The following is a 14,904-nucleotide window of genomic DNA, read 5'->3' as shown; positions in this document are numbered from 1 at the left end:
TAGCGACGCCTCCTGGAAAGGAAACCTTATGTATGCTGAAGGGTTGCCACAAAGCCGCGCGGCTGAAGTAAGCGCCACGTTTGTGTTGATTAGCTGACCAAACTTACCAAATTTGAACTGCTCGTTATCCACGAGTCGTATCGATGCCGGGGCACACCTCTGAAAAACAAGAGCCAGATCGGTCCGGAGATTTATGCAAAAATAAACCTTCTGACTGACAGCACCTACACAAATAGATGTTTACTTGTAACGGTGAGCATGGCATGCACCGTGCCGTTAGACTGTCGGCCTCGCTCGATGTCCATCGATAGAATAAATATTCACATCCTGCAGCCCGAGGCGCCGGACGTTAACGTTCGACTGTGAAGCTTCGTTTCATTTGTGTTTGTTCATTCCGGTTGGCATCGACAGCCTATCAGGTTTAACCGAGACGAGCAAGGTTTGACCATTCCGTCTAAAAATGTTTTGCTTCCTTTTCGGCCGGTCGATTTTAACCAGCCGACTGGGAGACGGGAAGATGTGCCCATTTTAAATTGGGCAAACCTTTTATTCTTGTGCTGAACCCGGAAGAGAAGGCAACGAGAGTGAATCGCGCTAAAGGAGATATTTAACATCTAACCTGTTTGGCAATCTCTCGTAGACAAGCAACACCCTGCTCGAAGTTCGGGAATACCACGGAGCCATATTTACGGCATTCCGGTACGGGACGGATCTTCATCGTTACCTCGGTGACCACACCCAGGGTTCCTGCAGAAAGACACATCAGGAGTCACAATTTATACGACCGAACATCATCTTGGAGAAGCTCCGACTGCTCGGACGGGTTCGGGTTCCGGTCCCGGGAGTATCTGGTGTTCTCCCACACACCGGGGAACGACGGAGATCCATCAACTTCAGAGCGAGAGGAAACGAAACGGGGCTTCAACCAAGCCGGCAAGGCCAAGAGCTGACCTTAGGACCCGTTAGCTGCAGCCGGCGGCGTCCCAGCTCACCCCCCCCACCCTAAAGACCCTGAACACCGTTAGCTGCAGCCGGCGGCGTCCCAGCTCACCCCCCCCACCCTAAAGACCCTGAACACCGTTAGCTGCAGCCGGCAGCGTCCCAGCTCACACCCCCCCCCCCCCCCACCCTAAAGACCCTGAACACCGTTAGCTGCAGCCGGCGGCGTCCCAGCTCACCCCCCCACCCTAAAGACCCTGAACACCGTTAGCTGCAGCCGGCAGCGTCCCAGCTCACACACCCCCCCCCCCCCACCCTAAAGACCCTGAACACCGTTAGCTGCAGCCGGCGGCGTCCCAGCTCACCCCCCCCCCTAAAGACCCTGAACACCGTTAGCTGCAGCCGGCAGCGTCCCAGCTCACACCCCCCCCCCCCCCCCCACCCTAAAGACCCCTGAACACCGTTAGCTGCAGCCGGCGGCGTCCCAGCTCACACCCCCCCACCCATCAATGCTTTTATTGGGCTTCACTTACGGTAATATTTGTTTCATATTAATATCTAACGAAGCAAACACACAATTAACAATAAAAATAAATGTCTGTTCCAGCCCGAATGTCCCGTTTATGAATTTCGTTGTTTTGGCCCGAGCGATTTCCCTCTGCTGAACAAAGTCCGATTAGAGACGCACGTCTCTCGGATGCGACCTGAGGAGGCCGCTAATGAGCCCTCCGAGGTGACACGACATGCCACGCTGCTCCCCGGTGGCCCGATGGGAAGCATGCGACTCCATTAGAGACCCCCCCCCCCCGACAGAAAACAGGAGGAGCTACTGGAGCGAACAAGAGGGAGGAGGATCCAAGGGAGGAGCCAGAGTGGGGCAGAGGATGAGAGAGAGACAAATGAAGGGAGGTAACGGCGACGGCGAGGTCAGAGAGACGCTCCGTTGGGGTGCAGCTCGCGCCATTTTAGCTGCGACTCCCGCCGTAAAACCACAAAACTCATCTTCAGAGAGGCGGTCGGTGATTCGTACGCAGCGTGAAGCCACGCCTTCAGAATAAAACGTCCGTGGATTAAATTAGCACCGGCTGGCTTCACTTACCTACAGCCTGCACGGTTGAGGAGTTTAAAAGAGAAAGAGGTTATTGATTATTCCATCGGTTGCTTGAATCGAGAAGAAAACGTTTGACATTCTGGATGTTTCAAGGTCAGTGAGACGGAGGAACATCTGGCTGTTGAGCCGGCAGTGAGAAGCTCCGTGTTTGTCAGGGGTTAACGGTACCACGATGTGATCTCAGGTCCAGAACGTGTGTTCCCGTCGCAGCACAAAGATCAATACGCCACGTTCTCCTATGTTCTCATGAAACATGATCACTAGAATACATTTAGAAATAGGCCCTGTTAAAATAGAATTACCACGGACAAGTTAATACATTTCTGGCCACAGTCATGACTTCTCCAATATTTCACACGCTTTTGCACAAATGGCTGCGTCTGAAAGTGTATTATATTGATCTCCCACCTCACCGTGATCCCAGTGCAGCACGAGGCACAAACGGACTGAAATGACGAACGAAATATATCTGAAAATGTGAGGAACCCAAACGTACAAGCTCAGGTGGCCCCGAAGTCATGAGGCCTGGCTTGTACTTGTTTAAATCACAAATCGGTATAAACGCATTATTGTTAATTTACAAACAAACAACTTATATTTAATACTATATTACTACAAGGCCAAACATGTCCAACCCTTATAAGAGTCAGCGGTGCCTTTGCTATTCATGTTAGCCTGATCCCAGACCAGTCAGGAAGCAGATTGCTGAGCTTTGTAGGGCGAACATCAAGTTTGCATCCGCAGCTGTTTAACACAGGGATGCCAAGAGTCTGTGAACCTCCTCATTACGGAGGGGGGGCTGGCATATGGCAGTATTCTCTGTGGGCATTCACAAGGACAGGGCGGTGCAGACGGGGTGGGTGGGGGGGGGGCACTTGCTGGTTTCTAACTAACACCCCCCCAGATTACTTTTCCACCGATGCTGGTTCATTACGAAGCCCGGAGCATGAGAACACATCCTGATGTTACGGTTTTATCACTGACACACACGCTCACGCTCACACACACACACACACACACACACACACACTGCTGCTCTGAAGTCACACGAGAAAGACAAACCTTCTGAGCCCATGATGAAGTGGTGGATGTCCGGCCCCATGGAGGTGCGGGGGCCCTGACAGTTCTTCTCAATCACCCCTCGTGGAGACACCATCTTCATGTGAACGACCTATTTAGGAACAAAGCAACACTTCAGAGCCAGAAATAGTTGCAAATGTTGAGAACTATCATCAAATTAGATTTGAATACACACGTGTGTATTTCGCAGCTGGTACTGTTTGTTGTGAAGACAAAGTCCAGCGGTTCTGCTAATCATTTCCATTCTAACCAGCGCGGCGGTCAGTAAACGGTAACACCGACCCTTCATCCAAAAATCACCGGAACCAGTCAACTAGTCAACTAACTAGCAAAGACAGACTAAAGTTTAACCTGAGCAGTCAGCCGGTGATTAGAACACACACGTGTGCAAAGGTAAAGAGGAGGGGGGGGGGCTCTCACCAGGTCTTCGATGTTGCCGTAGAGATTCTTCTTCATGCCCGACGCTCTGGTTGCGACCCAGCCCCCCAAAGAGCTGAACTCCATGGAGTCGGGTTCGTGCCCCGTACAGAAGCCGCTCTCATTAAGCTGGGGAAAACAGAAAACATGCGTTTGGTCTTACAATTCAAGGCAAGCCAGAAACACGGAAAACAATTCCTGAAGACCCGCAAGAATGTTTTAATGGAGGGGAACGAGAAGGAGCACGCGAAGGCGTAAGCAGCTGCAGCTGGACATCGCCGCGCTTCGTGCCGCCGCAGGCTTTTACCGTCGCCCAAAATAAGTTCAATGGAGTAAATCAAACAAGCTCCTTTCTGCATGTGTGACTAAATAATCCTGGTCATGTCTCCGATGTCCTCGCTGCAGAACCGGCTTCATCACGCGCACTCTGGCCACAAAACAAAATGGTGCCATCTTGATGACAGCTTGCCGCATAGCCGTAACGATGTGCATTTAGGGGACACAAACACAAACTAGACCCGTGAACCTTCAGATGCAGCGTCTGTACGGCTTTAGGTGGAACGGGTCGGTCATAAACCCGAAACGTCCTCCTCGAGGAAGCCCAAGCCGTCTTTAGGGAGAACATTTAATAGCAATAATAAGGACCCTAATGCACAACAACAACAACCCCCCCCGCCAGAAGCAGAGGACGAGGGTTAAGGCAGGGCTGGCTTTATCACAGCGGTCCCCTGGAAGGCGTTTATAATGCAGAACCATCTGCTCCATCAAACCGGCCCAGTCTGGATGCAGAGGTGAAGCCTGCTTCACACGCCGCTCACGCATTCCTCTACACCAAACGCCTGCGCCTTCTCCTCATTCTGAATTAGCTTGATGGAGCCATCTGCTCACGGCTGCCGCCTCCCTCTAATCTCTCCCCCTCAGAGCGCCGCTCCCACCTCAGAACTCCTTTAGCTCTACGGAGCAACGGCGACCGAGGTGCTGGAGCACCGAGGGGCCCGCGTGCGGAAGGTTCGCCCAGCTGGACTGTTGGGTCCGGCCTTTAGCAGCAATGCAAACATGGATTCATGAGCTAGCACTTACCAGTCTCTCCAAATGCTCGCCGACGATGCCAGCCTCGGCGCGGGCCGTTAGATTCTTCTCATCGATCCACAGAATGCGGTTCTGTGAACAAAAATGTGTAAAAATGACGGAGTAAGAATATACTCTAAAATAAAGAAACACACTAAGAGCATGCATTTTGTTTTAAACACACCATTCGTGTGACGCTGGTCACAAGGTCTTCACAGAAAGTGTTGTGTGTGCGTGCGTTTGGTGTGTGTGTGTGTGTGTGCGTGCGTGCGTGTGTGTGTGTGCCAGCAGCGATACTCTGAACGGCAGCCCGTGGATAAAGTCTCGGGACAGTTCGCTTAGAATAGCGGAAAATTGTCCCCCCAGCCTGGAGCCACACGTCTGAGGGTAAACGTGTGCACGGGGGCTTTGGGACAGGGACACGTTCCTCAAGGTTAAACTCAATTTAACACCAAAAGCAAAATATATACCTCTTATTTGGGTCGCTGAGCATGTGACCCGCCCCTACCTACAGGAGGTCCCTTCACACCTGCCATTAATTATTCTCCAGAGGTAATAAACTTCAGAACGCAAACACACGGCTCCTCTCCTTTCATGTGCTTCCATTGGCGCCGCCGGACCTCTGACCTCTGACCTCTGACCCAGAACTCTGGCGAGTGTCGTCTGAGGCACCAAACTGGGATAGAATCATCCGAAAGGTTACGCATTGCCTCCACGTGAGCCGGGATCAAAGGGCCGCACCGCACTGCTGATCGGCGTCTCAGAATCTGATATTGATTTATCAGAGTAAGGATTCATTTCTGTCCCATTCACAAACACCATTACATCCATTTGAGAGGTGAAATCCCTGCAGAAAAACTGCCTTGCAACATTTCCAGGGTGGAAAAAACAAACTGCAGGTTGTGCTGCGTTAGAAACACACATCTGGAGTACCGATAGTTTTTATTTCTTAGGCTTCACTCATCAGTACAGATGGAAACTTTGGACCCTTGTGTTTGTACCATCTGAGAAGTATCCAGAGAGACGATGCAGCGGGTTTCCTCTGGGGGGCACTCTAGGGCACTGGAGACACTCGTTCCTCCTGAGGAGAAAAACAAAGACCACAATAAAATAAAAACCGCGAGACCGTCACGTCATGTTTTAGAAACCGCAGTACTGAACCATATCTTTAGCACTGAAGACTGAAAAATAAAACGATGCGCTGTGGCTGCTTTGTACATGCTAATTTGATCAGCTCTATCATTACTATTACAGCATAACTAATAGTAATTATTAGTGTTACATTTCAGTAATTTTGTCATCAGGATGTAGCTGAAAGTCATGCGGAACAGAAAACATTCAGGGACGAGGTTAGACGTTGCACATCTCCGGGCACAGACTGGCACGAAGGCCTCACCTCCATACGGTATCAAGCACACATCGTGTTTGCACGCCAGCTCGACAATTTTCACAACATCGTCGTGGCAGTCTGGGAAGACACAGGATATTATTTTAGAAATGAGTGGCCGTCATAAAAGGAAATGTTTTCATTAACCCTCCGCTACTGCATTCATAAATTTAGTGGCCACATAATAAGCAGTACATTGCAAAGGAAATAAAAATGGCACATACGCTGCGAGGATACAGAAGACGATAAATAACTACGGCCCACGCATCACAGCTGGAGGGGCGGCGGGGAGGCGGGGGCATTTTCATTTACTCAAGACGTGTGATTCGCTCCGGGCTTCCTGAGGCGGCGTCAGGCTGCACGAAGCTGGATCAATAGAAACGTGCAGCGGCCAATCAGAGCGCCCACATCCATCCGTACTGGAGCGGCGTTACCTTCCTACACGGACGTGCTTTTACAGGCAATGAGAAACGCCCAGATTCTAGGTCTGGCATCCAAACAGATCAGAGTTCCAGAAAGCGCTTTAAGAAGTGGAGCCACGGAGGAATGAACCAAGTCATTGCATATTCTTGATGAAGAGTAAACTAGCTTGTGCTTATGGAGCTCGGTAAAATCCTCATTTTGGTGGTGGTGGCGTTTCTGGAACCGGATGCACCAGCGCTTGCTAGCCGTTCTGAAGGTTGTTAGTCGAGTTGCGACCGTCAGCCTTCACTCATCTGCAGGATGAAATAGAGTGAGGCGCAACAGGAAGCCAATCTCAGAATCATCATTCAAGGTGCGCGGCTGCACGGGCGGACTGAGGAGTACCGCCCCCCCCCGACGCTCCTTATTAAGCCTCCACTCATGCATAATATCTCCTGCCTCTGCCGAGATTAACCCTTTAAATCACATAAACCAGCTGGGGGGGGGGGGGGGGGGGTGACACAGCCTCTGGACTCACTTGGCCAGACGACCAAATCTGGGACACGACCAATTCTTCCTTCTCTCAAGGCGAAGACTTCGTGTAAGCAATGGCCTGGGAGGAAACGCAGGAATTAGATGAAAGAGAAAGTAGAACGCCGCTGCTGAGCTCAAAGCCCATTCGGCCTCACCATGGCTACGAAACACTCGGTCCTCCGCGTCGTGGGAGATGGGAACACCCGTCGGCTTCAGCTCCTCCAGGAAGGCCTCGTTGAGAATGGGAGGCTGCACAGCACTGCTGGACAGAATGGCCTGGGACACAACAAATCACCGTGGCAACGCGCTTCCCTCCCTCCCATGAAGACGCATCAAACAAACACGACTCACTGTTGCTGAAGATTTATGCTGCAAACTTGCTTCAAACGTGCTTTCAAACCAATCTTTCAGTCCGGGGATGAGCAAGCCACTTAGTTTGTACCTGTGAGGCACGACAGGAAAACACATGAAACAACCAACTAGTTTTGTTTCTAAAACAACTACTATTTTCTGCACTGGAGGTCACAGCCCTCATTTGAAAACATCTATATGATTGGCTGGTCTCATGGAAGAGCAGCCCCGTGTCTAATAACAACCGCGTGTGAGATTTGAGTCCAGTGAGGTCATGAGCCGAGCAGAGCAGCGGCGGCGGCGGCCCCGCCCGTGTGAGCACCCTCGCCACCCTCCGCTGGCACAGCCTGGGCCGGGACTGGAGTGTGCCTTTGTCCAAGAGACCGTGAAACACACTCGATAAAGAAAAAGCCTGCGTCACGGCGAGCGCGGAGAAGAACACAATCTCAGACGTTCATTCAACTGCGTCCCGGCCCCGGTTACGACGCGCCGCCCAGGTAGCCAGGTAGCTGTTCAGTCGAGAGGGCACAGAGTGGTTTGCTGCAACTGCTTGTCCAGAAGGAAACCATTTGCTGGGCATCGTCCTGCTCAGCTCAAGTCATTACTCAAAATACGTCCACGACGTGCCAGTTCACAGTCAGACAGGCAGGGACGTCTCTCCCAACGCCAGACGCCAGGACCACAAAGACAACAGGCACTTATTCCCCCGGTCTCATCACTGAAGATGAGGAAGAGCCATTCTTTGTGCTGCAAACTGAAGCTTGACATTCAAACGGAGGACAACCGGCTTTTTGTCTGGAACTAGACACCTCAGACATTTCTGAAGTTTGCTTCTGAAGTCAGTGAATAACTGTTTATAACTCCTAAAGATACGACAAAAAATAAAAAATACTATCCTCATAAGGTCCATTTATGAACACGGTGGAGATTGCTTTCCTTTTATGAGCAACAGAGTTTGGGAAAGCTGGAAATCACAACTAGTGACCTTGGTGAACAACAAGCAGTTCAAATGCCGACCAGTAGGTGGCAGTAGCACCACGTTGTTGTGAATGTAGGCAGGAGAAAGCAGAGTTCAAAATGGGTTTCTGCACGAGCCATGAAACGGGACGTTGTATGAATCCAGCCTAAACTTCTGCATAGGTAGGAATACTGAAGCCGGATGCGCTACAGCAGCCGGATGCGCTACGGCAGCCAGACGCGACACGCTACAGCAGCCAGACACGACACGCTACAGCAGCCGGACACGCTACAGCAGCCGGACACGCTACAGCAGCCAGACACGCTACGGCAGCCAGACACGACACGCTACAGCAGCCAGACACGCTACGGCAGCCGGACACGACACGCTACAGCAGCCGGACACGACACGCCACAGCAGCCAGACACGCCACAGCAGCCGGACACGCCACAGCAGCCGGACACGACACGCTACAGCAGCCGGACACGACACGCTACAGCAGCCGGACACGACACGCTACAGCAGCCAGACACGCCACAGCAGCCGGACACGACACGCTACAGCAGCCAGACACGACACGCTACAGCAGCCAGACACGACACGCTACAGCAGCCAGACACGACACGCTACAGCAGCCAGACACGACACGCTACAGCAGCCAGACACGACACGCTACAGCAGCCAGGCACGACACGCTACAGCAGCCAGACACGACACGCTACAGCAGCCAGACACGAGACGCTACAGCAGCCAGACACGACACGCCACAGCAGCTGGATGCGCTACAGCAGCCAGACACGACACGCTACAGCAGCCAGACACGCTACAGCAGCCGGACACGCTACAGCAGCCGGACACGCTACAGCAGCCGGACACGCTACAGCAGCGGGACACGACACGCTACAGCAGCCGGACACGACACGCTACAGCAGCCGGATGCGCTACAGCAGCCTTGACGCTCGTTGACCTTGAACCGACGACTTAGAGGAAGAACCGACGACTTAGAGGAAGCAACACTTGAGCACAGACTCCAAGTGCAGTGAAGAAGGGAAGTTAAATATTCCTCAGTGCCTTTTGCCAGTGAATTCCGCCTGGCCTTTCTTGTTGAAGTGGAATCTCGAGTCGGCGTATCCCCAGCCATTCCATTTCATGGTCTCCTGCCTGTGAAAAAACAAACATGGGCAGAGCTTAAGGAAACTCATTCACCTCGGACGACAAACTACCATCAGAACACGTGTGACGCACAGAAAGTATAGCCTTCATCGGCCAACGCGACATAAAAACGACAATCTGAAGCGTTTCACTGAGGAATGTCTGTTTACGCTCTTCAGTCAAGGACGGCCTTCGCCGCCGCCCAAGCCGGGACTCGTTTCCAGCAGACGGCGCCGCCAAGGTTCCCGTCGGTGCTCTGCACAGCGTGTTGACGCGACGTTACAAAAGCAGAAGCAACAGATACCGACAAGTAACTAGTAATGCAATACGCCATACTGGCTTCAACACGGTTCAGTTTAACAATCAGGTCGATGCTACCAGGCTAATGATCAATCTCCTGTTGAGCTAAACAGCACGCAACTAAATATTACACATCTGCAGGGGGGGGGGGGGTACAGCAACAAAGCTACGGCTGTTTTGGAGTATTCAGTGTTCTCACAGGCAAATACGACGCTCCATTGTCTATTCACTTCTGTGCAGAGCCTGTGCGGCACAATTACACTCTGCAGAGCTCCGACTCACAACAGCCGTAACTCACGGGCCACGTGGGACGCGGCGCCACCCCGGAGGAGTAAAAGCCACAATTGAGATTAATACCTGCCAGAACGGAGTCTCCGACGAATTAAGAGAGTAGAAACGTAGAAACGACACACCGAGTCATGCTTGAATAAATCTTCGGTCAAAGGTGATTTGAGTCGAAGCTTCTGAAACAAACGCAGCCAATAAGGCCAGGTAAGGTAAGGTGGGGCCTGCCTTGCCTTTAGGGCGCTGGCAGCAGGTCTATGCTTCAGTTCTAGGACAAGGAAACATGTTACAGCTCATTTTGCCCTTACCAGAGTATATACTGGACCCATTTCCACACCCTATATACTGCATCTTAAACATTTTGTAAACAAAACAGGATTTTTAGACACAGAGAAAACCAATTTTACAATCTGCCCTGTATGAAAAACACAGAGATGCATCAGGATTCTGCATAAAAACAAGACACACATCTCGTATAATGATTGGCACATCATCAATATGCATTTAGCAGCATTAGGAACAGTAACACAATTAACATCGTGAAGTTGGGAGGATTTATATCTTGGAATAACAATGCTTCTTGAGCAAAGACAACAAAGAGGAAAGCGCTGGATGATGGAGATCAGTTTAGAGGCAGTGAGAGGAGATGGGGGGGGGGGGGGGGGGGGGGGCTGCAGTACAGGTTTTACTCTGCAAATGTATGAAAACTGTATACTGCAAGGTGGACGTGATATAAAACGATATGACTCACACATACGGAGCTGCAGCAGGAAGCAGCTAAGCTTTAATTAAAAGGCACCAATCAGGTACCCGACAACTCGCCACACAAGAAAGGCAGAGCTGCAGAACCGCTTCAGAATTCTTTCAGTATCCAGTGGAGTTTGTCCTCGTGTCTATTGAACTATTTACAAGGCCATCGCTATTAATATTTACATTTTGTTGCATCCTTTACTATCAAACATTTTTTATGAGTAAACTCCAGACTCATTTCACTCATCTCCAGTTGTCTGGTGCCCGGAAGACATTCTCATGAATGTCACACATTTTGTTTTGTAAGATGTGAGATCTGAAGTCAGCTAGAACTAATTAACATTATACCCTAATAAGAAGTAGCTCCTGTGTCGTTATTGAATGAAAGCTGATGAATGAAACCGTCACACGACACAATTAAAGAATTGAATAGAAACTGCACCGGAGTCGAGCAGGCCGCTGCTCAACGCGGTGCTTAAACCAGCCGCACCCACTGGCATGACTCCCACAACAAACTCCTGCTAGCCAGCTAGCTCATCCACCCATCTTTAGCCACGGCTCCCTCTGCTTCCAGAGCCTAGAAAATGAAATAAAATGGCTTTTGTCGATGAATGTTTGATGTTTATCTAATAAACAGCCTGGCAGCACAGGGGCAGGGACGCTGTCCATCGCCCCATCCCAGCCTGGTTACCTCCTCCTCGGCACGCTCGTCCCCTCGCTGGAGGCATCCGGTTTTTCTGCTTCGGCGTTGCACTCCGAAGCGACGACCGTCGAGCCGCCGTCCTCAGATCTCCTCAAGTGCCCGGCGATGATCCTCAGTCTTTGCTGAGCGACGCGTTGCCTGTCGGAGCTCCCGCCGCCGCTTCTTTTGGACGCCATGCTGCTTCCGCGTTTGTGACGAGAGGGCGCAGCTGTCAGGGGTCAGCGCTGGCGGAGCGCGCGCGCTGCATTTGAGGACTGTCGGAATTAGCAAACTCGTTTTGAGTACCGGTAACCACAACTCCGGAGTAGGATAATACCAAATAATAAAATGTATGGGATGTTGAGAGATGTTGGAATTGAGTGGATAAATAATTGATAGGGAGATTATTTATTAGCATTAAATACTTCTTTGTTAAAACTAGTACATTATTGAGTTAGTTGACTGTATGGACGGACTAAACAAGCAAGGCTAAATATGTAGCGGTTATATAGTAAATATAACATTACAAAAACACATAATATTGCAGTCTTATTTAACTTTTTTTTTAAATATATACATATAAGTTTTCTGTGCATGAGTGCAGATTAACAAATATGTGGACTTGTACTTTTACGTCTAATTATAGTAGCGTTAAACTAGCTATTCATTTGGCTTTAACCCGGATAAATTACCTATTTACGTTTTCTCAACCCTTAAAGGGAAACTAAAGAGGAGTCTTTGAATGCACCATTTTACGTTTCCCGGCATGCATTGTAATATACTCCACGACTGGTTATAGGCTGTAAAAACTGCAATTTGCAGTCTGGGTCTTGCGAGCTAACCGTATGAATTTAGATCTAACAACACGGAGGACTGGGTGTCATGTAAAACATTTTGATTAGTAAATTGAGAATATAAAAATAAGTGTCTGAAGTAGCTGTTTATTTATGTGTGCATGCTGGGAATGTAACAGAATGAAAGTCCAACAGACAATTCTCAAACATGACCTAAAAATATTTGTATTATTAGTTTTTGCAAATGTTCTACACCCCATTCTATAACTTTAAATAAAACTGCACCCTTAGATGTTTTTTTATTGCATGGCACATTTCAACATTAATGTTTTAAAAACTTTCTAATTAATGAATGTATAATAGCCATTGTGTCAATATTCCTCAAGTAAGACTAACCTCAAACAATGTCTCTGCCTAACCTCAACTCATCAAAGCAGCGTGACTTCTGTTTCCATATGGCACACAGCAGGGCGTTAAAGTAATGCTTGAGCGCAGAGCTACAATACAAAACTGGCAAGAAACACTGCAGTGACTTAAGAATGCAAATTAACCCTGTTTAAGTTCTCAAAAATAGAGCAAAGGCTGTGTAATGGCTTTAAAAAAACACAAAAACTTTATTTAAAAAAACCAGGAAAAGAGCACATAATTTGTTTAACAGGATTATTCCACTAAACGTAAATGTCCAAATGTTGGGTGATTGATTTCCCACAGGTTAAAGTAGGCAGTAAACTCACAAAACAAAGTTCTGTAATGCACTGACTGCCAAGTAATTAGAGTCTGAGTGTATCACAGAACTTTATTTGGAAAGCCACAGTGCCACCTCATAGGTTTGTCCTTGTGCAGGACCTTATCCTCCTCATGGCTGGGTTCTCCTTTAACCTGTAATAAGGCACACAAAGCAAGAAAAGAAGGGCATCCACTTTGGTTAGGTCTCTGGTGACCACAGTTCAAAACATTAAAAACACATTTGTAGATAGAAAACTGTAGTTTTATTGTGTATAAGTCGATTAAAAGTATGAAATACTTGAATCCATTAAGGACCGGGCCTACAGAAAGTCCTACTGTGTGGATGGTCCTCCCGAGACACGCAGGTAAAGCAGGCAAGATGGAGACTTTGTACACATTGTTAGTTCTCTGCAAACTCATTAAATGACTAAAACATAATTTGGGGATGTGCAACAGTTGATCCTGTAGGACACTGAACCAAATGAAATCCTAAAAAGTAACTACTTACCGCTTTAAGCTTGGCCATCTGGTTGCAAGTTAACCTATGAACCTCCCTCCATGTGAGCTGGCACATTTGACGTTTTCCAGTTTTGGGGGTAATCTTTAATTTCATCAGGATTCAACTAGTCCTTCCAGTTTCACTGTTTACCTGAATCTACCTGTTGACCTTAAACAACTTTGTGAATTGAGCAGCCGCTGACCTAAGCATCAAATTATAGACAGATGATAGCAAAGCGGACAAATGGCAGAAAGCTCAGGAGGAAGTTGGATGGACTCCTGCCACAACAAGTGACAGTAACTTCAGAAGTGCAAAATGATGCAGCAAAGAAAGCACTGTCTCTAATCCCATTTACACAAGAGGCAACAAGGAAAAGTGGGTTCTGCGAGTCGTACTGTACCTGATCAGGTAGAGCTGCAACCCGACGGAGGAGCAAACAGTCTGAATGATAGAACGCGCGTCACGCCGGCTCAGTGCGTTCAGTGTCCCGCTGTCTGCTGCCGCTTCTACCTTTCCTCCCCCAGCCCTGCGCCGTTCACTGCATGAAGCTGGAAGAATGTCGACGTGGAGCTGCCAAACGTGAACGCGGATTCGTGAGCGCGCGCGAGGGGGTGGGGGGGCTTTTTGGTGCGATTTCACGCGTTGGCACAGTGAGCTGCACTTTACTGTGAGCTTCTTTACAGGTCGGTGCGAAAGGCAGGACTAAGTCTGTTTGATTAATGACATCTCGACTCTCAGAATGGATCATATTAAATAAACATGAAGGGTTTTATTGGCATGAACTACGTTAAAAGCGCTAATCTCGGATTGGCTGACGGAGAGATCATTTGACGTTGAAAATGTGAAGTTTAGTGTATATAAACATCAACTAATTCCATATCTGCCCTTCAAGGATCAATTATTTTATTCATGCACGGCACCAGTCACAATGAGACAAAGTAAGGATATTATTTGACAAGTTAGTAAACCACATTATTATCACCCAAAGAAAACGTGTAATTATTATAAACAATGCTAGAGTTATATTAGCCTACTGCATTGTACACTTATTAATGTGGTTAATTCAAGTATTCATTTAAGTATAGAATTTGAATATTGTAGCACAGTTTGGATCGTTTAGTCCATCTTTAAGTGGTGCAAAAAGTATTCAGTCCTAATTCTCCAGTGAACGTATACTGCAGTACTAGAGCGGGCTCCAGGGCCCCCAGGGCCTTCACTGGGCTCGATGACCAGTAGGTGTCGCTGTGCGCTAAACCGAAGCCCGCTGATGACGGGACGTTTTATTCTTGCAAACTGGCTTATAAGCAAATAGGCGCAACAATTCCATCCTGTAACTTGGGCCTATGCGGCGGGTTCAGAATTCACCGAACAGAATACCAACCCTAGCGTGGTGTTGATATCTATAACGTGTACAACTTTCTTTATTGATTACTAACATTTCCAGACACAGATTAGATTAGAAAGCTTTA

At 48.9% G+C, this 14,904-nt stretch overlaps 1 protein-coding gene across 1 annotated transcript in view; it reads right to left on the bottom strand.

The window, feature by feature from the left end:
- agps (alkylglycerone phosphate synthase) overlaps positions 1-11,613 on the bottom strand; it is a 21,473-nt gene extending 9,860 nt beyond the window's left edge. Inside the window, exons 1-12 of the mRNA XM_068746337.1 lie at positions 11,426-11,613; positions 9,319-9,408; positions 7,290-7,380; positions 7,094-7,214; positions 6,943-7,017; positions 6,012-6,083; positions 5,617-5,696; positions 4,628-4,708; positions 3,551-3,676; positions 3,113-3,221; positions 620-747; positions 108-159 (exon numbers count right to left, since the gene is read on the bottom strand). Of these exons, the coding sequence (XP_068602438.1) occupies positions 108-159; positions 620-747; positions 3,113-3,221; positions 3,551-3,676; positions 4,628-4,708; positions 5,617-5,696; positions 6,012-6,083; positions 6,943-7,017; positions 7,094-7,214; positions 7,290-7,380; positions 9,319-9,408; positions 11,426-11,613 (1,213 nt within the window). The remainder of the gene's footprint in view (positions 1-107; positions 160-619; positions 748-3,112; positions 3,222-3,550; positions 3,677-4,627; positions 4,709-5,616; positions 5,697-6,011; positions 6,084-6,942; positions 7,018-7,093; positions 7,215-7,289; positions 7,381-9,318; positions 9,409-11,425) is intronic.
- Between the last annotated feature and the right edge of the window lie 3,291 nt (positions 11,614-14,904).

The sequence above is a fragment of the Brachionichthys hirsutus genome, chromosome 12 (genome assembly GCF_040956055.1).
Source record: "Brachionichthys hirsutus isolate HB-005 chromosome 12, CSIRO-AGI_Bhir_v1, whole genome shotgun sequence".
NCBI classification, from domain to species: Eukaryota; Metazoa; Chordata; class Actinopteri; order Lophiiformes; family Brachionichthyidae; genus Brachionichthys; species Brachionichthys hirsutus.
This window is presented reverse-complemented; position numbering and strand designations above follow the sequence as displayed.